The following is a 17,077-nucleotide window of genomic DNA, read 5'->3' on the forward strand; positions in this document are numbered from 1 at the left end:
GGAAAATACAACAAAACTACTTCTATAGTCCAAAGTCCCAGGTAAAGAAATGGGGAGGAGAGTTTAAGAACATGTTTAAAACATTGAAGCAATCTGTGTTCAGGAAAATTACTTCCTTATAGAACATGAGGAAATGAGTTCTCAATCTCCCATTTATTAGCCCTCATTTAAGTATTGATTAAGGTCTCATTCAAATACCCATATAATTTGATTCAAACTTTATAGCTATAGTTAAAAAAACAACTTTAAATCCTTAGTCTATTATACAAGCTTGCAAATATAATGCCTTTAACCAAAAAAAATCAATTGTTTTACTTATTTGATGTATTTTATTCTCTAAGAAAATCTAATCTGAAAGAGAGTAAAGCATGAACTACTACAAATGTAAAAAAAACATAGCTATTGCAAACTATGGACTATAACAGTAATATTTTAATATTCTTTCATCAACAGAGGCAAATTTACTACAATACTGAGGGTCAGAAACATGGGGGAAGGGTATGGGAGGATTTAAGGTTTTTTTTTTTTAATTCTTATATCTGTTTTAGAGTAATGAAAATGTTCTAAAATTGATCATGGGGATGTATGCACAACTATGTGACGATTCTGTGAGCCAGTGATTGTATACTTTGGATGGTTTATGGGGTGTGTGACTATATCTCAATAAAATTGAAAACAAACCAAAAAACTGTCTCCAAGCACTGAATTGCAACTTCGAAGCTTTCTTCTTCTTCATCCAAAGTATAAACATCCATTTGATTTTGTTCCTATAAAAAACGAATAACTGCATAAACTAGGTGCTCGACAGATGACATTTTAGAAGTTTAAACACTTTGCCCAGGCAAGCGGGTATGAGTCGACCACAGGGGTCCTGCAAGCACTGTAGGCCCGTTGGTCAGATCCCTCTTCCTGGGGGCTTGGGCCTGGCTTCTGAGTGGCACTCAACGCAATCACCCAAATTTCCCCCACTCAGAAGCAGCAGATGCCCCCTCAGCTCACCTAGGAGTGTATTGTGTTCCCAGCGCCTTTGTCTCCGCATCATTATTCCATATAATATTTTCTTTATTCATTCATCACTTGATGGACATTTGTCTTGTTTCTACTTTTTGGACATTATGAATAATGTTGCTACAAAAATGTATTTATGAGATATATAAACTTCGCCTAGGCATAAGTTTTCATTTCTCTTGGATACCTACCTAGTAGTGAGATTTCTGGGTCATATGGTACTTGTGGGCTTATCTTTTTAAGGGCATTCCAAATTGTTTTCCAGAGTGCCTACACCATTTTACATTCTCACCAGCAATGTATGAGTGGTCTAGTTTCTCCATATCTTTGTCAACACTTACTATTGTGCCCTTTTTTTTTAAGAAAAGTTGTGAGTTTACAGAGCAATCATGCCTAAAACATGAGATACCAATAAACACCTTACATTGTTGTGTTACAGTTGTTACAATTGATGAAAGCACATTTTAATAATTATACTATTAACTGTGGTCCATGATTTAGCTTATGTTTAACTTGGGGTTCACTGGGTTGTGCAGTTCCATGAATTTTGTGTGTGTCTTTTGTTTTTTTAATGTTTTTATTGTAAAATATAAATATATTCAAAGCAAAGAAAGAAAAGAACAATAATTTTCAAAGCATGCTTCAATAAGTAGTTACAGAACAGACCCCAGAGTTTGTCATGGGCTACCATTCCATAATCTCAGATTTTTCTTTCTAAGCTGCTTCAAAACACTAGAGGCTAGAAGAAATATTAATATAGTAATTCAGCAGCCATACTCATTTGTTAAATCCCATTTTCTCTGTTATACCTCCTCCTTCGCCTTTAATCCTTCTCCAAATCTGTAGGGATCTTTGGGCAATGCCTGTTGTGACTTATTCATGATGAAAAGGGGTGTCAATACTAAAGCAGAGGGGGATATAGTTAATTGATAATCTTGGAGAGGGTGGTCCCTCTGTGTTTCAGGATTTATCTGAACTAGGAAGCTCCAGGAATTATAGGTTCCAGGAAAGCAAACTCCGTGCATGAAACATAGGTATTCTCAAGAGTCAACAGGAGTGATGTTGGTTGGAGTTTAGCAAACTATGGCAATCAGCACTATGTAACTGAAGCTTGCATAAGAGTAACCTCTAGAATAGTCTCTCGACTCCATTTGATCTCTCTTGGCCACTGATGGCTTATTTTATTATACCTCTTTTCTCCCCCTTGGTCCAGAAGGCGTTGTTGATCCCATGGTGCCAGGACCAGACTCATCCCCAGGAGCCATGCCCCACAATGCAGAGGGGGGAGGACAATGACTTACCTTTTAGAGCTGAGTCTAGAGAGAAAGAGCCATATCTGAGCAACAAATATGTATCCTGGAAGCAACTCTTAGTCCTCACCATGGGCAGCCTTAGCTTCTCCCCTACAGAAACAAGTTTCATAAGGGCAAGCCTCCCATGAATTATTTAATTTTTATTCTAGTACCATATTTACAACCTAAAATTTCCCCTTTTAACCACATTCAAATATATAATTCAGTGCTGTTAATTGGATTCACAATGTTGTGTATCAACCACCATCCATCACTAAAACTTTCCCATTGTTCCAAATGGAAAGTATCATGTCTTTTTTATTATAGCATTTCCCCAATGACGAATGATGCTGAGCATTTTTTCATATTTGTAATTATTTTCAAGAGGAAAATATGCTACAACTTTTAAATTAATTGACAGAGGGACATTTAGAGTATAACCAATTCACATTGGCCTGTATAAATAAATTGCTATTCTCTTTGTATTAAAAAAAAATCAATTCCAGGCATTATTAGTGGGCAAAGTTAGGGAAAATTTTTCCACTAATTATGAGGCACTTTTAAAAATACAGATTAGTAAGTAACCTTATATTTGTCATTTCAAGATTATGGCAGAAATTATTGTACATAAATAATATGGATTCACTATAAAATGTATCTCTAGACTTCCAAGATATTGAATGAGCTTAGGGTCATTAGAACACTGACACAGGAAGAAGTGATTTTGAATATTTTTAAAATTATTTCAACAAATATTCATTGACCACCTGCTATGAGACAGAATACTTACTATGCTAAGCATTTGGGATTCAGTAGTGAGCAAAAAAGGAATCATGAGCACTGCTTTCATAGAGCTTACATTGTTTATGGAGCGCTTGTGGCATGATGTTATGTGTATAAGAAATAAGACATAATGTTACAATAATATTGGCCCTCCTGATGCTTTCTGGCCTAGAGGTTGGTCCGTGAGCCCCAGAACCTGGACCACTGGCTGGACTATGGTGCATTCTGTCTCCTAACTGAGGACAATATCAAAGCTCAGGAGTGTTTTCGGAAAGCCCTTTCCCTCAACCAGAATCATATCAACAGGTATGGATGGAGGGAGATGAGAAATGAGTAGGTGTGGCTGCTTCTACATGAAGTTGTCTTACCACAGTCATGGCACCATGTTGTTAACCTTGGAGGTCTCTTCTCAGCTTGCTGCTCTGTGGTGTCATGGCTGTCCTGATGGAGAACTACGAGCAGGCAGAAATTTTCTTTGAGACTGCCACTTGCTTGGAACCAATCAATGTCGTGGCCTGGACTTTACTTGGTATGTTATTTTCCTACAATCTGAATGTCTTTTCTTCCTTTATAAGATCCTTTATCTTTCCACTCTTTAATCACTTATCGTGTAGTTCTTAAACTTTGGTAAAAATGTGGGGAAAATCAGTGAAATGTTGCAATTCTTCAGTACACAATGGTGGGAAATTTGTCACATTTATTTCAACATCTTTCTTCAGGTTTGTACTATGAGATTCAAAACAATGATATTCGAATGGAAATGGCTTTTCATGAAGCTTTTAAACAGCTTCAGGCACGACTAATGAAGCAGAAGAGCGCTGGTACTGTGGATTACTTTGAAGAAGGAGTGAAAATGGAATCCAGTTCAGGCCCTTGGGGAAATACAAATGGTTCTTCTGTGACAGCAGTCAAAGGAGAAGCCCCAACAGGTAGGGCTAGGTAGTGGAGATGATGAATGACTACTGGGAAAATTACTGGCCTTATGAATAGAACCTGACATATAGGAGACACTCAGTAAATATTTGTTAAATGAATAAATAGGTGGAGTTCCAGATTGTCCAGGCATGCCAGGGAAAGACACTAAATATTCTAAAAATTTCTAAAAATTGAAACTTTCTAAATATTTCCTCATTCACATGGCCAAGGGTCTGAAGTTTCTACTGTGAGAGTCAGTCTTTTGAATCTTCTGTGATTACTGAAATACATTTATCCCTAAAAGGGGTATTATTCTAGCAAAGTAAATTTCTTTCTCCCCTTAACCCCCTCACCATTGTGTACGGTCCTTCTTGTAATTCTTAAACGTGTTTGTTTATTTACTCCCTTTTTGTAACCATGTGACCTATAACTATTTTGCAAGTTAACCCATTTCCTCTTAAAATCCTTACCTTGCATCCTTAGGAAAAGCCTCTGTTTCTCTGTAGATTATAATCTCTGGCTACAGGATTTTAATGGTAAATGCTATTTTAGTCTGTTTCTATTCCTTTACTTGTTATCTTATATTTTACAACACTGCTATAACCAGTAACCATATTTTTGCCCCAGTTGGCTTTTTTCATATCTTATAGCCTGTTTAGTTTAGTTTCTTTACTTGCTATCTTATGTTAATTGAGCTATTTGCAACCCTCTTGTAAATTGTAACCTAATAATTACCTCAGCTGGCTTTTGTCAGTCTTCAAGGGCTTCTTGGGCCCACACTTACACTCTTCCAATGAAACATAACCCATCAATCAATATCTGCCAACCTCACACTCTCCACTTCTCTTTGTTCAAATTCCATAAAAACTCTAAGCTTTTTAGACTTGGGGAGACAGATTTGAGCTTGCTCCTGTCTCATTACCAGCAACCATATGATAAATCTCTTTCTCTCTTTGAAACCATGGTCACAATTAGTTCTTGTACATCGGACAGCAAGCCCACTTTGTTCAGGAACATTTTTACCCTGTTCTTCATTGCCATTCTCTTTTCCTCCACTTTAATAAATCATTCTAATGTCTTTAATATGTGTTTTTTGTGTGTTTATTATATATGTACATTGTTATTTTGTCTGCATGCATTTTCTATTTCTGACTGTTGCAAGTCTATAGAAATAAAATGAATTTTTACTATGGATCTTGAATCACTATATGCAGCATTGCTACTGTACTTATTAATTTTTATAGTTTTAAGATAGATTCAATAGGATTTTTTTATAAAGATGGCCATCTAATCTGTGAATAAAGACAGTTTTACTTTGTCCTTTCCATTCTAGACCTCTTTTCTTTTTTTTCTTGTCTTATTGCTCTGGCTAGACTCTCCAGTGGAATGTGTGGGAGTGGGTATCCTTATCTTGATTCTCATCTTAAGAAAGCAGGCAGTCTTTGGCCATTAAGTATGATACTATCTATAGGGTTTGTATAGATGGCCTTTATAAGATTGAGGACTAAAACTATTCCTAGTTTTAGAAATAAGAATACATTTCTTTATTCTGAGAGTTTTTAATTAAAGTTGATAGTGGATTATTTTCAAATGCTTTTTTTCATGTATATTGATAATGGTTCTGTAGGTTTTCTTTTTTTATCTGTTAATATGCCAAAATACATTGATTGAAATTCTAATATTAAACTTTGCATTCCTGAAATGAATTGATTTAGTTATAATTTACTATCCTTTTTGTATATTTTTAGATTTGATTTGGTAAAAATTTTCAAAAATGTTTTTCTTATGGATATTGATCTGTATATATATATTTTTTTCTTGTATATTTTTGTCTGATTTTGATTTCAGAATAATTCTAGTCTCATAAATTGAGTTGGCAGGTATTGTCTCCCCTTCAATTTTCTGACTTTGTGAAAATAAGTGTATCTTTTCTTTAGCTGTTTGGTAGAATTCACCAGTAAAGCCATCTGGGTCTTGAGTCTTCTTTCTGGGAAGATTGTTAACTATGAATTCAATTTCTTTAATAAATATAGGGCTATTTATTGTATTTCTTTTTTTAGTGAGCTTTAATAGTTCATGTCTTTTAAGAAATTTATACATTTCATCTATGTTATTGATTTTATTGGCATAAATTTGTTCATAATGGTCCTTTGTTACCATTTTAATTATCAGTAGAATCTGTCATGATATTGTCTCTCTCATTTCTGATGTTTTTAATTTCTATCTTCTCTCCTTTCCTATTGAGACTGGCTAGAGGTTTATCAATTTCATTGAGCTTCTCAAAGAAATTTGCTTACTTAGGTTTCATTTGCTCTTTTTTTTCTAGTTTGTTAAGGTGGAAGCTCAGATCATTGACTGAGGCCTTTCTCTTTACTGACATAGGCAATTAATGCTATAACTTTTCATCTAAGTACTATATCAGTTGTATTCCACAAATTTTGGTAAGGTGTGTGGTGGTTTGTACTCCAGATAAACAGGTTTTTAAACTTAATCCATTCTTGTGTATGTGAACCCTTTGATCCCTTTGATGAGGTTACTTCAGTTAAGGTGTGTCCCACCTGAATCAGAATGGGTCTTATCCTGTTACTGAAGGCCTTATAGGGAAGGTCACAGAGAGAAAGCTAGAGGAAGCAGCCAGAAGCTGAATGTCAAAGGAAACTGGAAGAGAAGGGAGAAGCATGAAAGGCCACTATGTTCATTGCCATCTGAGAAAAGCCAAGGGCCCAGGATCACTGGCAGCCAACCACAGAATGCCACAGTCTTTGAGGACAAAGCATTACCTTGATGGTGTCTTGATTTTGAACTTCTCCAAGCCTCGAAACCATGAGCCAATAAATTCTCATTGTTCAAGCCAATCCATTGCATGGTATTTGCTTTAGCAACCAGGAAACAAAAGCAGGGTATATTTTCATTTTCATTCAGTTCAAATTGCTTTCTATTTCCCTTTCAGTTTCTTTTTTAACCCATGAAATATTTAGCAGTGTACTTTTATTTTTCAGGTATTTGGGGATTTTCAAAATATCCTTCTATTATTGATTTTTAATGTCATTATGGTTAGAAAACATACTTCATATGATTTGAATCCTTTAAAATTTATTGAGACTTGTCTTATGGTCTATCTTGGTAAATAAATGTTCTGTGTATACTTTTAAAGAATGTGTATTATGCAGTTGTTGCAGAATACACAGGGTTTTTTTGTTTGTTTTAGGCCGTGGGGTGGGGGTGGGGTATTTCTTACATGTAAATTAAGTGAAGTTAGTTGGTTGTATTGTTCAACTTTTCTAGTTTTATGCCTTTGTATTTTTTTTGTCCTTTCTGCTTCAAGTCACACTTTCTTAATTAACTTAATATTTGTTTCACACATTGATCTTAAATCTATCTGGATTCCATCTTTGAACATGATGCTTGGTAGGTAGGGATCTAATTTTACTTTTTTTCATATATGGATCTAGTTTTCTCAGTATTATCTACTAAAAATTCATTTTTTCCCCTTTGATTTAAGGTATATGTACCTAAGAGCTCTCCATTCTTGTCTTTTTGTGTGTGATCTTAAAACAATACCACATTCATTTTACTGTGGTCTTGTAGTGTACCTTAATATTTGGTATATCAAGTTCCCCATTTACTTGCCTTTGTTATGGTTGACTTAGCTATTCCTGGGCCTTTCTTCTTCTTTTTTTTTTTAACATTTTTTATTGTGAAATATAACATATATACCACAAAAAGCAATAAATTTCAAAGTACAGTTTAACAAATAGTTATAGAGAAGATTTTAAAGTTTGGTATGGGTTACAGTTCCATGATTTTTTGTTTTTTTCTTTTAGCTGCTCTAAAACATTGGAGACCATGAACCTTTAGTCTTAAATATGTATTTTATACTGAATTTGTCGAGTACATTAATAATTCCAGCCACAACTTTTATTTGGTCTGTATTGAACTTAGATTAATTTAGGAAGAACTGATATCTTTTTACTATTAAGCCATCCCATTTAAGTGTTTAAAAGATATCTCCATTTATTCAGATAATCTTTGTTGTCCTTTATTAAAGTGTTAACATTTTATTTAGTGAGTGTGCTGGTTTGAAAGGAAGTATGCCCCCTAGAAAAGCCATGTTTTAATCAAAATATCATTTCATAAAGGTAGAATAATTCCTAATCAATACTGTATGTTTGAAACTATAATCAGATCATCTCCCTGGATGATGTGATTTAGTCAGGAGCGGTTGTTAAACTGGGTTAGGTGATGACATGTCTCCACCCATTTTGGTGGGTCTTGATTGGTTTATTGGAGTCCTATAAAAGAGGAAACGTTTTGGAGAATGAAATTCAGAGATAGCAGAGAATGCAGCAGCACCGCAAAGCAGAGAGTCCATGAGCCAGCGACCTTTGGAGATGAAGAAGGAAAACACTTCCCAGGGAGCTTCATGAAACCAGAAGCCAGGAGAGAAAGCTAGCAGATGACACCATGTTCACCATGTGCCCTTCCAGCTGAGAGAGAAACCCTGACCATGTTTGCCATGTGCCCTTCCAGCTGAGAGAGAAGCCCTGACTGTGTTCACCATGTGTCTTCTCAGCTGAGAGAGAAACCCTGAACTTCATCAGCCTTCTTGAACCAAGGTATCTTTCCCTGGATGCCTTAAATTGAACATTTCTATAGGCTTGTTTTAATTGGGACATTTTCTCGGCCTTAGAACTGTAAAGGAGCAACTTATTAAATTCCCCTCTTTAAAAGCCATTCTGTTTCTGGTATATTGCATTCCGGCAGCTAGCAAACTAGAACAGTGAGGCCTTGAGTAGTTTACATAATTTACAGATATACTATAGATTCCATTTCTATCATAATAGTATCTTTATTTTAATTTTATTGTCTGGCCGGTTATTCTTGGCATAGAAATGCTCTTGTTTTTAGATTGAATTGAATATGACAACCGTGTTCAACTCTTATTGGTGCTAACAGATTGTTGATTCCATTGTTTTTTTCCCAACATATAATCATATATCATCTGCTCATAGTGATAGTTTCACTTGTTTCCTCCCAATCCCCATATCGCAAATGTATTTTTATTTCTCCCAATAATGTATGTTAGTTACAATGGTCAAATGTGCCTTCTTCCCTATCTCAAAAGGATTGAATTTAAAGTTTCTCCATTAAGTATAAAATATGTTGTAAGCTTTTGTTAAAATTCATTTATAGAATTAAGGAGGATCCCTTTTATTTCTAGTTTCCAAAGAAATTTTTTTAAGTCAGTGTTACTTTAACAAACTTCTTTTCTGCATCAGTTGTAAAAAGTAAAATTATTTTCTTCTTCTATTTCTGCTATTATCTGGTGAACTACATTGATAGATTTCTTTTATGTTGAACCATCCTTGCATTCATGGGATAAACACTACTTGATCATAATGCATTCTTTTTAATGGTCCATTGGGTTTAGATAGGTAATATTTTATTTTGGATCTTTGAATCTATAGTTATAAATGAAATAGCCTATAGTTTTATTTTGTAATCTATTTTATAATTGAGATTATTAGACAGCTTTTTTCCCTTTCTATTATGTATCAACTTATATGTGATAGGAATTGATTATAAATTGAGATTTGGGCAGAAATAAACTATAAAATTATCTGGGCCTGGTTTTTTGGGCAGGGAAGGTACTTGACTATTTCATTTTCTTAATACTTAGTGTATTCATGTTATACATTTCTTCTTGTGTTGTTTGTGTCATTTTATATTTTTAGGAATTCATCAGTAGTTCATCTGGTTAAAATTTTTCAATTTATTAATGTATTTTTTTATATTAGTCTATTATTTTAGCTGTCTATTGTATCAGTAACTTTTCCCCCTTTTCATTTGAAGTTTGTTTATTTATATCCTTTCTTTTTCTCTTGATAAGTCTTGCCACATGCCTATCTTCTTAACCTTTTCAAAGAACCAGCTTTTGGTTTTGTTAATCAACTCTGTATTTGTTGTTCTCTGAATCAGTGATTGTCATCATCAACTTCTTTTCTTCATAATTATCATCATCATCATCATTATCATTATACCTATGTTTTTATTTATTTCTTTGAGTTTGATCATCTTTCTTCACAGTTACATTAAATATTGCATTGTTAAATCAATTGCCTTAGGCTGGGTTCCCTAGAAAACAGAACCTGAGTCAAGAATTTAATGCTAATATTTTAATTGGAATGTGTAATTCCAGGCAGGGAGAGTGAAGAAAAGGAAAAAGGAGCCAGAGAAGGATAAGAAGCAGTCCAAGGTGATACCTTATGCTTACACTGGCCATTTCATTATGATAAGCTGCAAAGAGACACAGCTAGTTGTTTTGCAGGTATACCTGCTCAACCTTGTGGGACATCTCCAGACATTCAGGCAGTATGGAGAAATTATGCTTCTGAATAGCCTGGGAAGCAGAAAAGAAAAGAAATCTGTTCTTTTGTCTCCTCTCTCCCATTAGTCAAAATTTATCACAGGGATTTAATTTAACCCAATTTCCAAGTTATATCAGCTGGACTTTTTGGAATCTGCTTGGGAAGTCATATATCATGCCCTATAGTGTGGAATTTCATCCAATCCACTAGTGATGGGACAAGTCAGAAACTCAGATTATGTAGCTGGTTGACCCAGCTGCACTGTCAGCCAAGGGGGAGGGCCCAATTCTCTTTGATAAGGAACTGGTCAGTCCTTAGGTAGTGAGACTGTGGAACCAAGTGGTGATCGTCAGTCTTAGCAGCAGGATTGCTAGTGGGCCCCTCATGGATATACATAATGCTGAGCAAGCAACTAAGAGTCCAGGAAACTACAGCATTGGCAAAACCTAGGAGTGCGTTAGGTGGGTCAGATACATCACTATCAATGTTTATCAATATCAATTTCTATATAAATACTGTTCTCTACTGAGCCACATTCTGTTCTATGGTTCTTTCTTTTATAGCTTTGTTTTCCCAAGAGCTAATAATTGTTTAATTTATTCATTTGCTTCTTTTCAATTGTATTCTTTTTGCTTCTGTCATTTTCCCCAAATGCTCAGAAAGTATTGTCAAATGCCCATCAATATTTTTCATATGCTTAAATGCATCAGTTCCATTTTTTTTTCCTGGAAATATTCCTCTCTCACAAGGCCTGCTATCTTCCTGTGTCAAGCTTCTACCTAGACATGATGAACAGCTGTCATCCTGGGACTTCCATTTGACATCATTGTAAGCATCTCATTTAACCAGAGGATGCACTGTTTATTGAATTTTTTCCTTCCTCTTTCATACTTTGCTCCCTCATTTTGGTGGTGCATATTGTCCCATTAGTTCTTATGAAAGAGTGTATGAGCTGAAAATACTCTGAAGCCCCCATGCATAAAAATATCTTTATCTATTCTCTATGTTTCTTTTTTTATTTAATTTATTTTGTGTTATCAAACCAAAACAACATACAAACATGAACATTCTTAACATACAAACATTCCATGTATGGTGTATAGTCAATGGCTCACAATATCATCACATAGTAGTATATTCATCACTATGATTATTTATTCTCTATATATCTTGTATATGTCTGATTGTGAACGTATAGAATTGGGTCCACCAAAGTTCATTGGGCACTTAGGACTGAAATATTAAAGCAGGCTATTTCATATAGCAAAACAATAACAATTTATTAGGGAACTTATAGACCAGGAAGCTGGTCCTAGGCAGGCTGCAGGACATTCAGAGATGTACTCTGCACTGCCCAGCAGTTACAGAGGGTTATATAAGGTAAAAACAAAAAAAGACACAGAGCCAGCTTGAGATGTGCAAGATCATAAACATGTTCTTTGAAGTTATTAATACATAGCAGGAGTAGGTTAGTACAGATAGCTATGGTGCTTAGGAATGTGCACATGTGTTTTATGATGCACTTAGGGGAGTTTTTTTGTCTTATTTAAGAATGTTTGGCTTCTCTGCTTTATGGCCTCGCAGCATGTACCCCTAAGAAAAAGAATATTTTCCTATATAATCACAGCATCCTTTCCACACATACAAACAGAGATAAAGCAAATATGACAAAATGTTAATTGTTGAATCTAGGCAAAGAATATGAAGATGATCATTTTACTTTTCCTTCAATATTATATATTTTTATATGTTTATAATAAAATTTGAAAAACTTTTTATTTCCAAATATTCCAAATTATTTTCTCTCAGATTTCGAGGAAATTCCCATTGACTTCTTGTGTCTAGTGTCGTTTTTGAGAAGCCCAGTGCCATTCTCATACCCAATTCTTTATATCTGACCCGACTTTTTATTTCCCTAATCATTCTGTTACCCTGAAATGTCAATGTTATGAGCCCAAGTGTGCAGTTTCTTGATTGTGATGGTGATTATTCAGGTGTATATATTTGTTAAAATTCATTAAACTATACGCTTAAAAGGAACACTTTATTATATGTAAATTATACTTCAAAGAAGTTGAATATTTTTAAATATTCCATTAAGTTAAACGGTTACTCTTCAGTATTTAACCACTCTCTTCTTCCTGAAATTCATTCTGGATTGCCTCCTATGTCTCTGACATCTTTTATTTCCTTTGCTAGCTTCTCTTCTTCTCAAATTTCTGTATTTAATTCTGATATCCCTCCAAAGCCTAGCAGATCCACTAGTAAACTCATTTCCCAAACTGACTCTACAGCTAAATAAGACACCCAAGCTTATGATCTCAGAAAGCTTGAGCTTTCCTCCATCCCCATATTGGATTAATTCCTGAGACTTGATTTTCTTTCAAAATGTTCCTTGCATCTTGAAATCCTTTAAATTTGTCCTACTCTCCATGAACATATATCCAGACTACTGTAGCAGCCTTATAACAGTTCCCTCTGTCTCCATCTACATTTTTTTCTTTGCTATATAGCACCAGTAGATTAATTTTTCTAAATTACCGTTTTCATCATCTTCTGCTCAAAACCTTTGGGTGTATTCTCTCTTCAACTTTTGGGTGTATTCCCTCTTCAACTTTTGGGTGTATTCCCTCTTCTCCTGTTGCCTATAGGGAAAAAATCTTAGCAATCAAATACTGAAACAGCCTGGACCCAACCTAGCTTTTCCTTAATTTTCTCATAGAATCCTCAATATTGATTAAAATAGTCAGCTCACTAGATCCTTGCTTCTACCAATTACATGTCCCTAGCCTTGAATATCTCTCTCTCTCCACCTATCCAAATTCTATGTATTGTTCAACCATATCTTCTGCCCCAGCTGAGAATGACCTATGCCAATTTGGAGCTAGTTGTTGTCTGGCATTGCATTTTTTTTTTCTTAAAATTTTTATTTGAAATAATTTTCAAATTTACAAAACAGTTGCAAAAGCTAGTAATAAAACACCACGTAGAGAACTCTAACATACCCCTCCCCAGATACTCAGATCCATCAATTTTAACATTTTCATTCTATCATATCTATCCATCTATCAACCCACCCATTATCTTTCTGTATATCTGCGTATTTAAATCAATTATATATATATCTATATTATGAGCATTTGAGAAGCTATATATATCATGCTTCTTTAACACATGATAATTTCATATGCATATCCTAAGAACAAGGATATTCACTTTTGTAACCACCTTAAATACAGTTATCAAGTTTAAGAAATTAAACATTGATATTAAAAGCTTACAGTATCTGTAGTCCAGTGTTTTCATATGTCCCATTTCATATGTTTTTTTTATTCTTTTATATTATTAGATCTAGCTCAGGGCCATGTATTACATTTAATTGTCATTGTCTCTTTAGTTGCTCTTTAAAAAAAAGTACAAACATATATACAACATATGCTTCCCATCTCAACCACCCCCAAGCATACCATCCTTAAAAGTGAGATTAATCACATTCACAATGTTGTGCTACCCTCACCACCGTCCATTACTAGAACTTTCCATCACCCTAAACATCAACATATACCCATTATATATTAACTCCCCATTCCCCCTCCCGCTACCCTTGCTAACTTGTACTCTATTTTCTATGTCTATGCATTTACATATTCTAGCTATTTCATATAAGTGGATTCATACAATATCTGTCTGTCTTAGTTTGTAGGCTAATATGACAGATACCACACAATGGTTTGTCTTAAATAACAGGAATGTATTGCCTTTCAGTTTCAGAGGCTAAAAAGCTTGCTTCCTCCTGGGATTGGTAGCATTCTGGCTGGCTGGCAATACTTAGGTTCCTTGGCTTTCCCATCACATGGGGCTGTCCTCTCCTTTCTCTTCCAGGTTCATTTGACTTCCAGCTTCTGGCTCCTCCCACGATTTTCTCATAATTTATAAGGCCTTCAGTAATAGGATTAAGACCCATCCTGATTCAGTTGACCATACCTTAACTAAAAATAACATTTTCAGAAGGTCCTATTTACAGTGGGTTCACAACCACAGGAATCGAATTAAGAATATCTTTTTTTCTGGGATACATAACTGAATCTACCATGCTATCCCTTTGTATCTGACTTATTTCAGTCAATATGATGGGTCCACGGTTCATCCATATACAGGCATGTATCAGAACTTTGTTCCTTTTGCAGACTGGGTAATATTTATTGTTAAGTATACACCACATTTTTTAAATCCATTCATTTGCTGATGGACATTTGGGTTGCTTTTTGGTTATTGTGAATAATAGTCTATCCTGGCATTGCTTTTATATTAGTCATGAAACATTGATTATTGGGAGGTATCATGGTTTAAGAACTTGAGCAAATTATTTTTAACTGTTCTGTGATTTAATTTTTAAAAAGCGGCATGTGATGGTTTGCTAAAGCTACCAGAATACAATATACCAGAAGTGGAATGGCTTTTATAAAGGGAATTTATTGCATGACAAGTTTACAGCTCTGAGGCTATGAAAATGTCCAAATTAAGGTACCAACAAGAAGTTACCTGCACTCAAGAAAGGCTGATGCCATCAGCAACAGCACTGTCAGCTGGAAAGGCACCTGGCTGACATCTGCTGGTCCCTTGCTCCTGGGCTCTGTTGTTTTCAGCCTGTTTCCTGTGGGTATTCATCAGGAAACCCTGCAGGACTGGGTTTCATTTCTTGGCTTCCCATGGCTCTCTTTAGGTTCTGCCTTGCCTAGCATTTCATGGGAAGACACATGGTGATGTCTGCTGAACCCTGCATCTCCAAATTGTTTCCCTTTTTAAAGGACTCCATTAAGCCAATCAAGACACACCCTAAATGGAGTGTTCTAGTTTGCTAGCTGCTGGCATGCAATATACCAGAGATGGATTGGTTTTCAATAAAAGGGGATTTATTTAATTAATGTATAGTTCTTCAGAGGAAAGGCAGCTAACTTTCAACTGAGGTTCTTTCTTATGTGGGAAGGCACAGGGCGATCTCTGCTGGCCTTCTCTCCAGGTCTCTGGGATCCAACAACTTTCCCAGGGTGATTCCTTTCTGCATCTCCAAAGGCCTGGGCTGAGCTGCGAGTGCTGAGATGAAGTATGCTTAGCTGCTTAGGCTGTGCTACGTTGAGCTCTCTATTTAAGCACCAGCCAATAAATCAAACATCATTCATTACAGCAGGTACGCCTGCTAGCCGACTGCAGATGTAATCAGCAACAAATGACATTCGCACGACAATGGCTCATGGCTGCTAGATCATTGCTATCCACAGCAATAGATCTACACACCTTCACTCGGCCAAGCTGACACCTGAACCTAACTACCACATGGAGTCACACCTCCATCCAATCAAAAGATCACACCCAGGAGCAGCGGCCAAGATGGCAGCTTAGCAATATGCACAATTTAGTTCATCCTCCAGAACAGCTACTAAATAACCAGAAACAGTACAGAACAGCTCCTGGGGCCGCATCAGTGACCGGACACACAGCGTACCCCAGTCTGGACCAGCTGGATCAGCTGCGAGCCCCTCCAGACTGTGAGTTCCCTCAGCTGCAGCGGCTGGTGCCCCTCCCCCACAGGCTGCTTCCCAGAGGGGAAAGGAAAGAGAGCTTACCAACAGCAGGGGCTGAGCCCAACCAAACACCAATTGTGGAATTAATTAACAAATTCTGACTACTAAAAATAGGCCCCAGCTCAGGTGAACCTGGTCAAAGCAGAGGTCACTCATCTTTGCTCCGGTGCCAAGGGGGCAGGTTAAACTGAAAAAGAAAAAAAAAAAAGAAACAGAGGTTTTTGTGGCTGTGTTTCTACAAAGGATTGACTGCCTTTGAATACCACGGCAGGACTTCTCAGGCTGCAACTGCCCCAGGCATAGGCAGAAACAAGCTCATTTGAGAGCTTGTCTGGAGACTGTGCCTTCCCCAGGGGAGGGGTGAAGCCCAACGCAGGTGGAATCCCTCCGGCAAGGAATTCAGACACCAGGTCTTGGTAATTTGAAGCCATTAAAACCAGCCTACAACCTCTCCTCTATCTCCACCCCATCCCCAGCACAGAGAGTCTGCCAAAGTTAAAGGTGCTGCATCATCTCATGCTGGTGGGACCTTGTGCTGGTTTGAAAGGAAGCATGTCCCCTAAGAAAAGCCATGTTTTAAAATAAGTCCCATTTCATAAAGGTAGAATAATCCCTATTCAATACTGTATATTTGAAACTGTAATGAGATCATCTCCCTGGTTGATGTGATTTATTTAAGAATGGTTGTTAAACTGGATTAGGGGATGACATGTCTCCACCCATTTGAGTGGGTCTTGATTAGTTTCTGAAGTCCTATAAAAAGAGAATGAGAGACTCAGAGAGAGCAGAGAATGCTGCAGCACCACAAAGCAGAGAGTCCATGAGCCAGTGACCTTTGGAGATGAAGAAGGAAAATGCCTCCCGGGGAGCTTCATGAAATCGGAAGCCAGGAGAGAAAGCTAGCAGATGATGCTGTGTTCACCGTGTGCCCTTCCAGCTGAGAGAGAAACCCTGAACTTCCTCAGCCTTCTTGAACCAAGGTATCTTTCCCTGGATGCCTTTGATTGGACATTTCTATAGATTTGTTTTAACTGGGACATTTTCTCGGCCTTAGAACTGTAAACTAGCAACTCATTAAATTCCCCTTGTTAAAAGCCATTCCATTTCTGGTATATTGCATTCCAGCAGC

General features: G+C 36.4%; 1 protein-coding gene and 1 long non-coding RNA gene across 7 annotated transcripts in view; one reads left to right on the top strand and one right to left on the bottom strand.

Annotated features, from left to right (window-relative positions):
* CFAP70 (cilia and flagella associated protein 70) overlaps positions 1-17,077 on the top strand; it is a 124,531-nt gene that overhangs the window by 59,470 nt on the left and 47,984 nt on the right. For all 6 annotated transcript variants that reach the window (XM_077124924.1, XM_077124926.1, XM_077124928.1 and 3 more), the window contains exons 18-20: positions 3,256-3,389; positions 3,497-3,612; positions 3,803-4,012. In XM_077124924.1, the coding sequence (XP_076981039.1) occupies positions 3,256-3,389; positions 3,497-3,612; positions 3,803-4,012 (460 nt within the window). The remainder of the gene's footprint in view (positions 1-3,255; positions 3,390-3,496; positions 3,613-3,802; positions 4,013-17,077) is intronic.
* LOC143653735 (uncharacterized) overlaps positions 1-17,077 on the bottom strand; it is an 82,339-nt gene that overhangs the window by 50,811 nt on the left and 14,451 nt on the right. Inside the window, exons 2-3 of the long non-coding RNA XR_013161504.1 lie at positions 12,908-13,011; positions 2,310-2,411 (exon numbers count right to left, since the gene is read on the bottom strand). This is a non-coding gene — a long non-coding RNA (uncharacterized LOC143653735). The remainder of the gene's footprint in view (positions 1-2,309; positions 2,412-12,907; positions 13,012-17,077) is intronic.

This window comes from Tamandua tetradactyla, chromosome 13 (assembly GCF_023851605.1).
Source record: "Tamandua tetradactyla isolate mTamTet1 chromosome 13, mTamTet1.pri, whole genome shotgun sequence".
In the NCBI taxonomy this organism is placed as follows: Eukaryota; Metazoa; Chordata; class Mammalia; order Pilosa; family Myrmecophagidae; genus Tamandua; species Tamandua tetradactyla.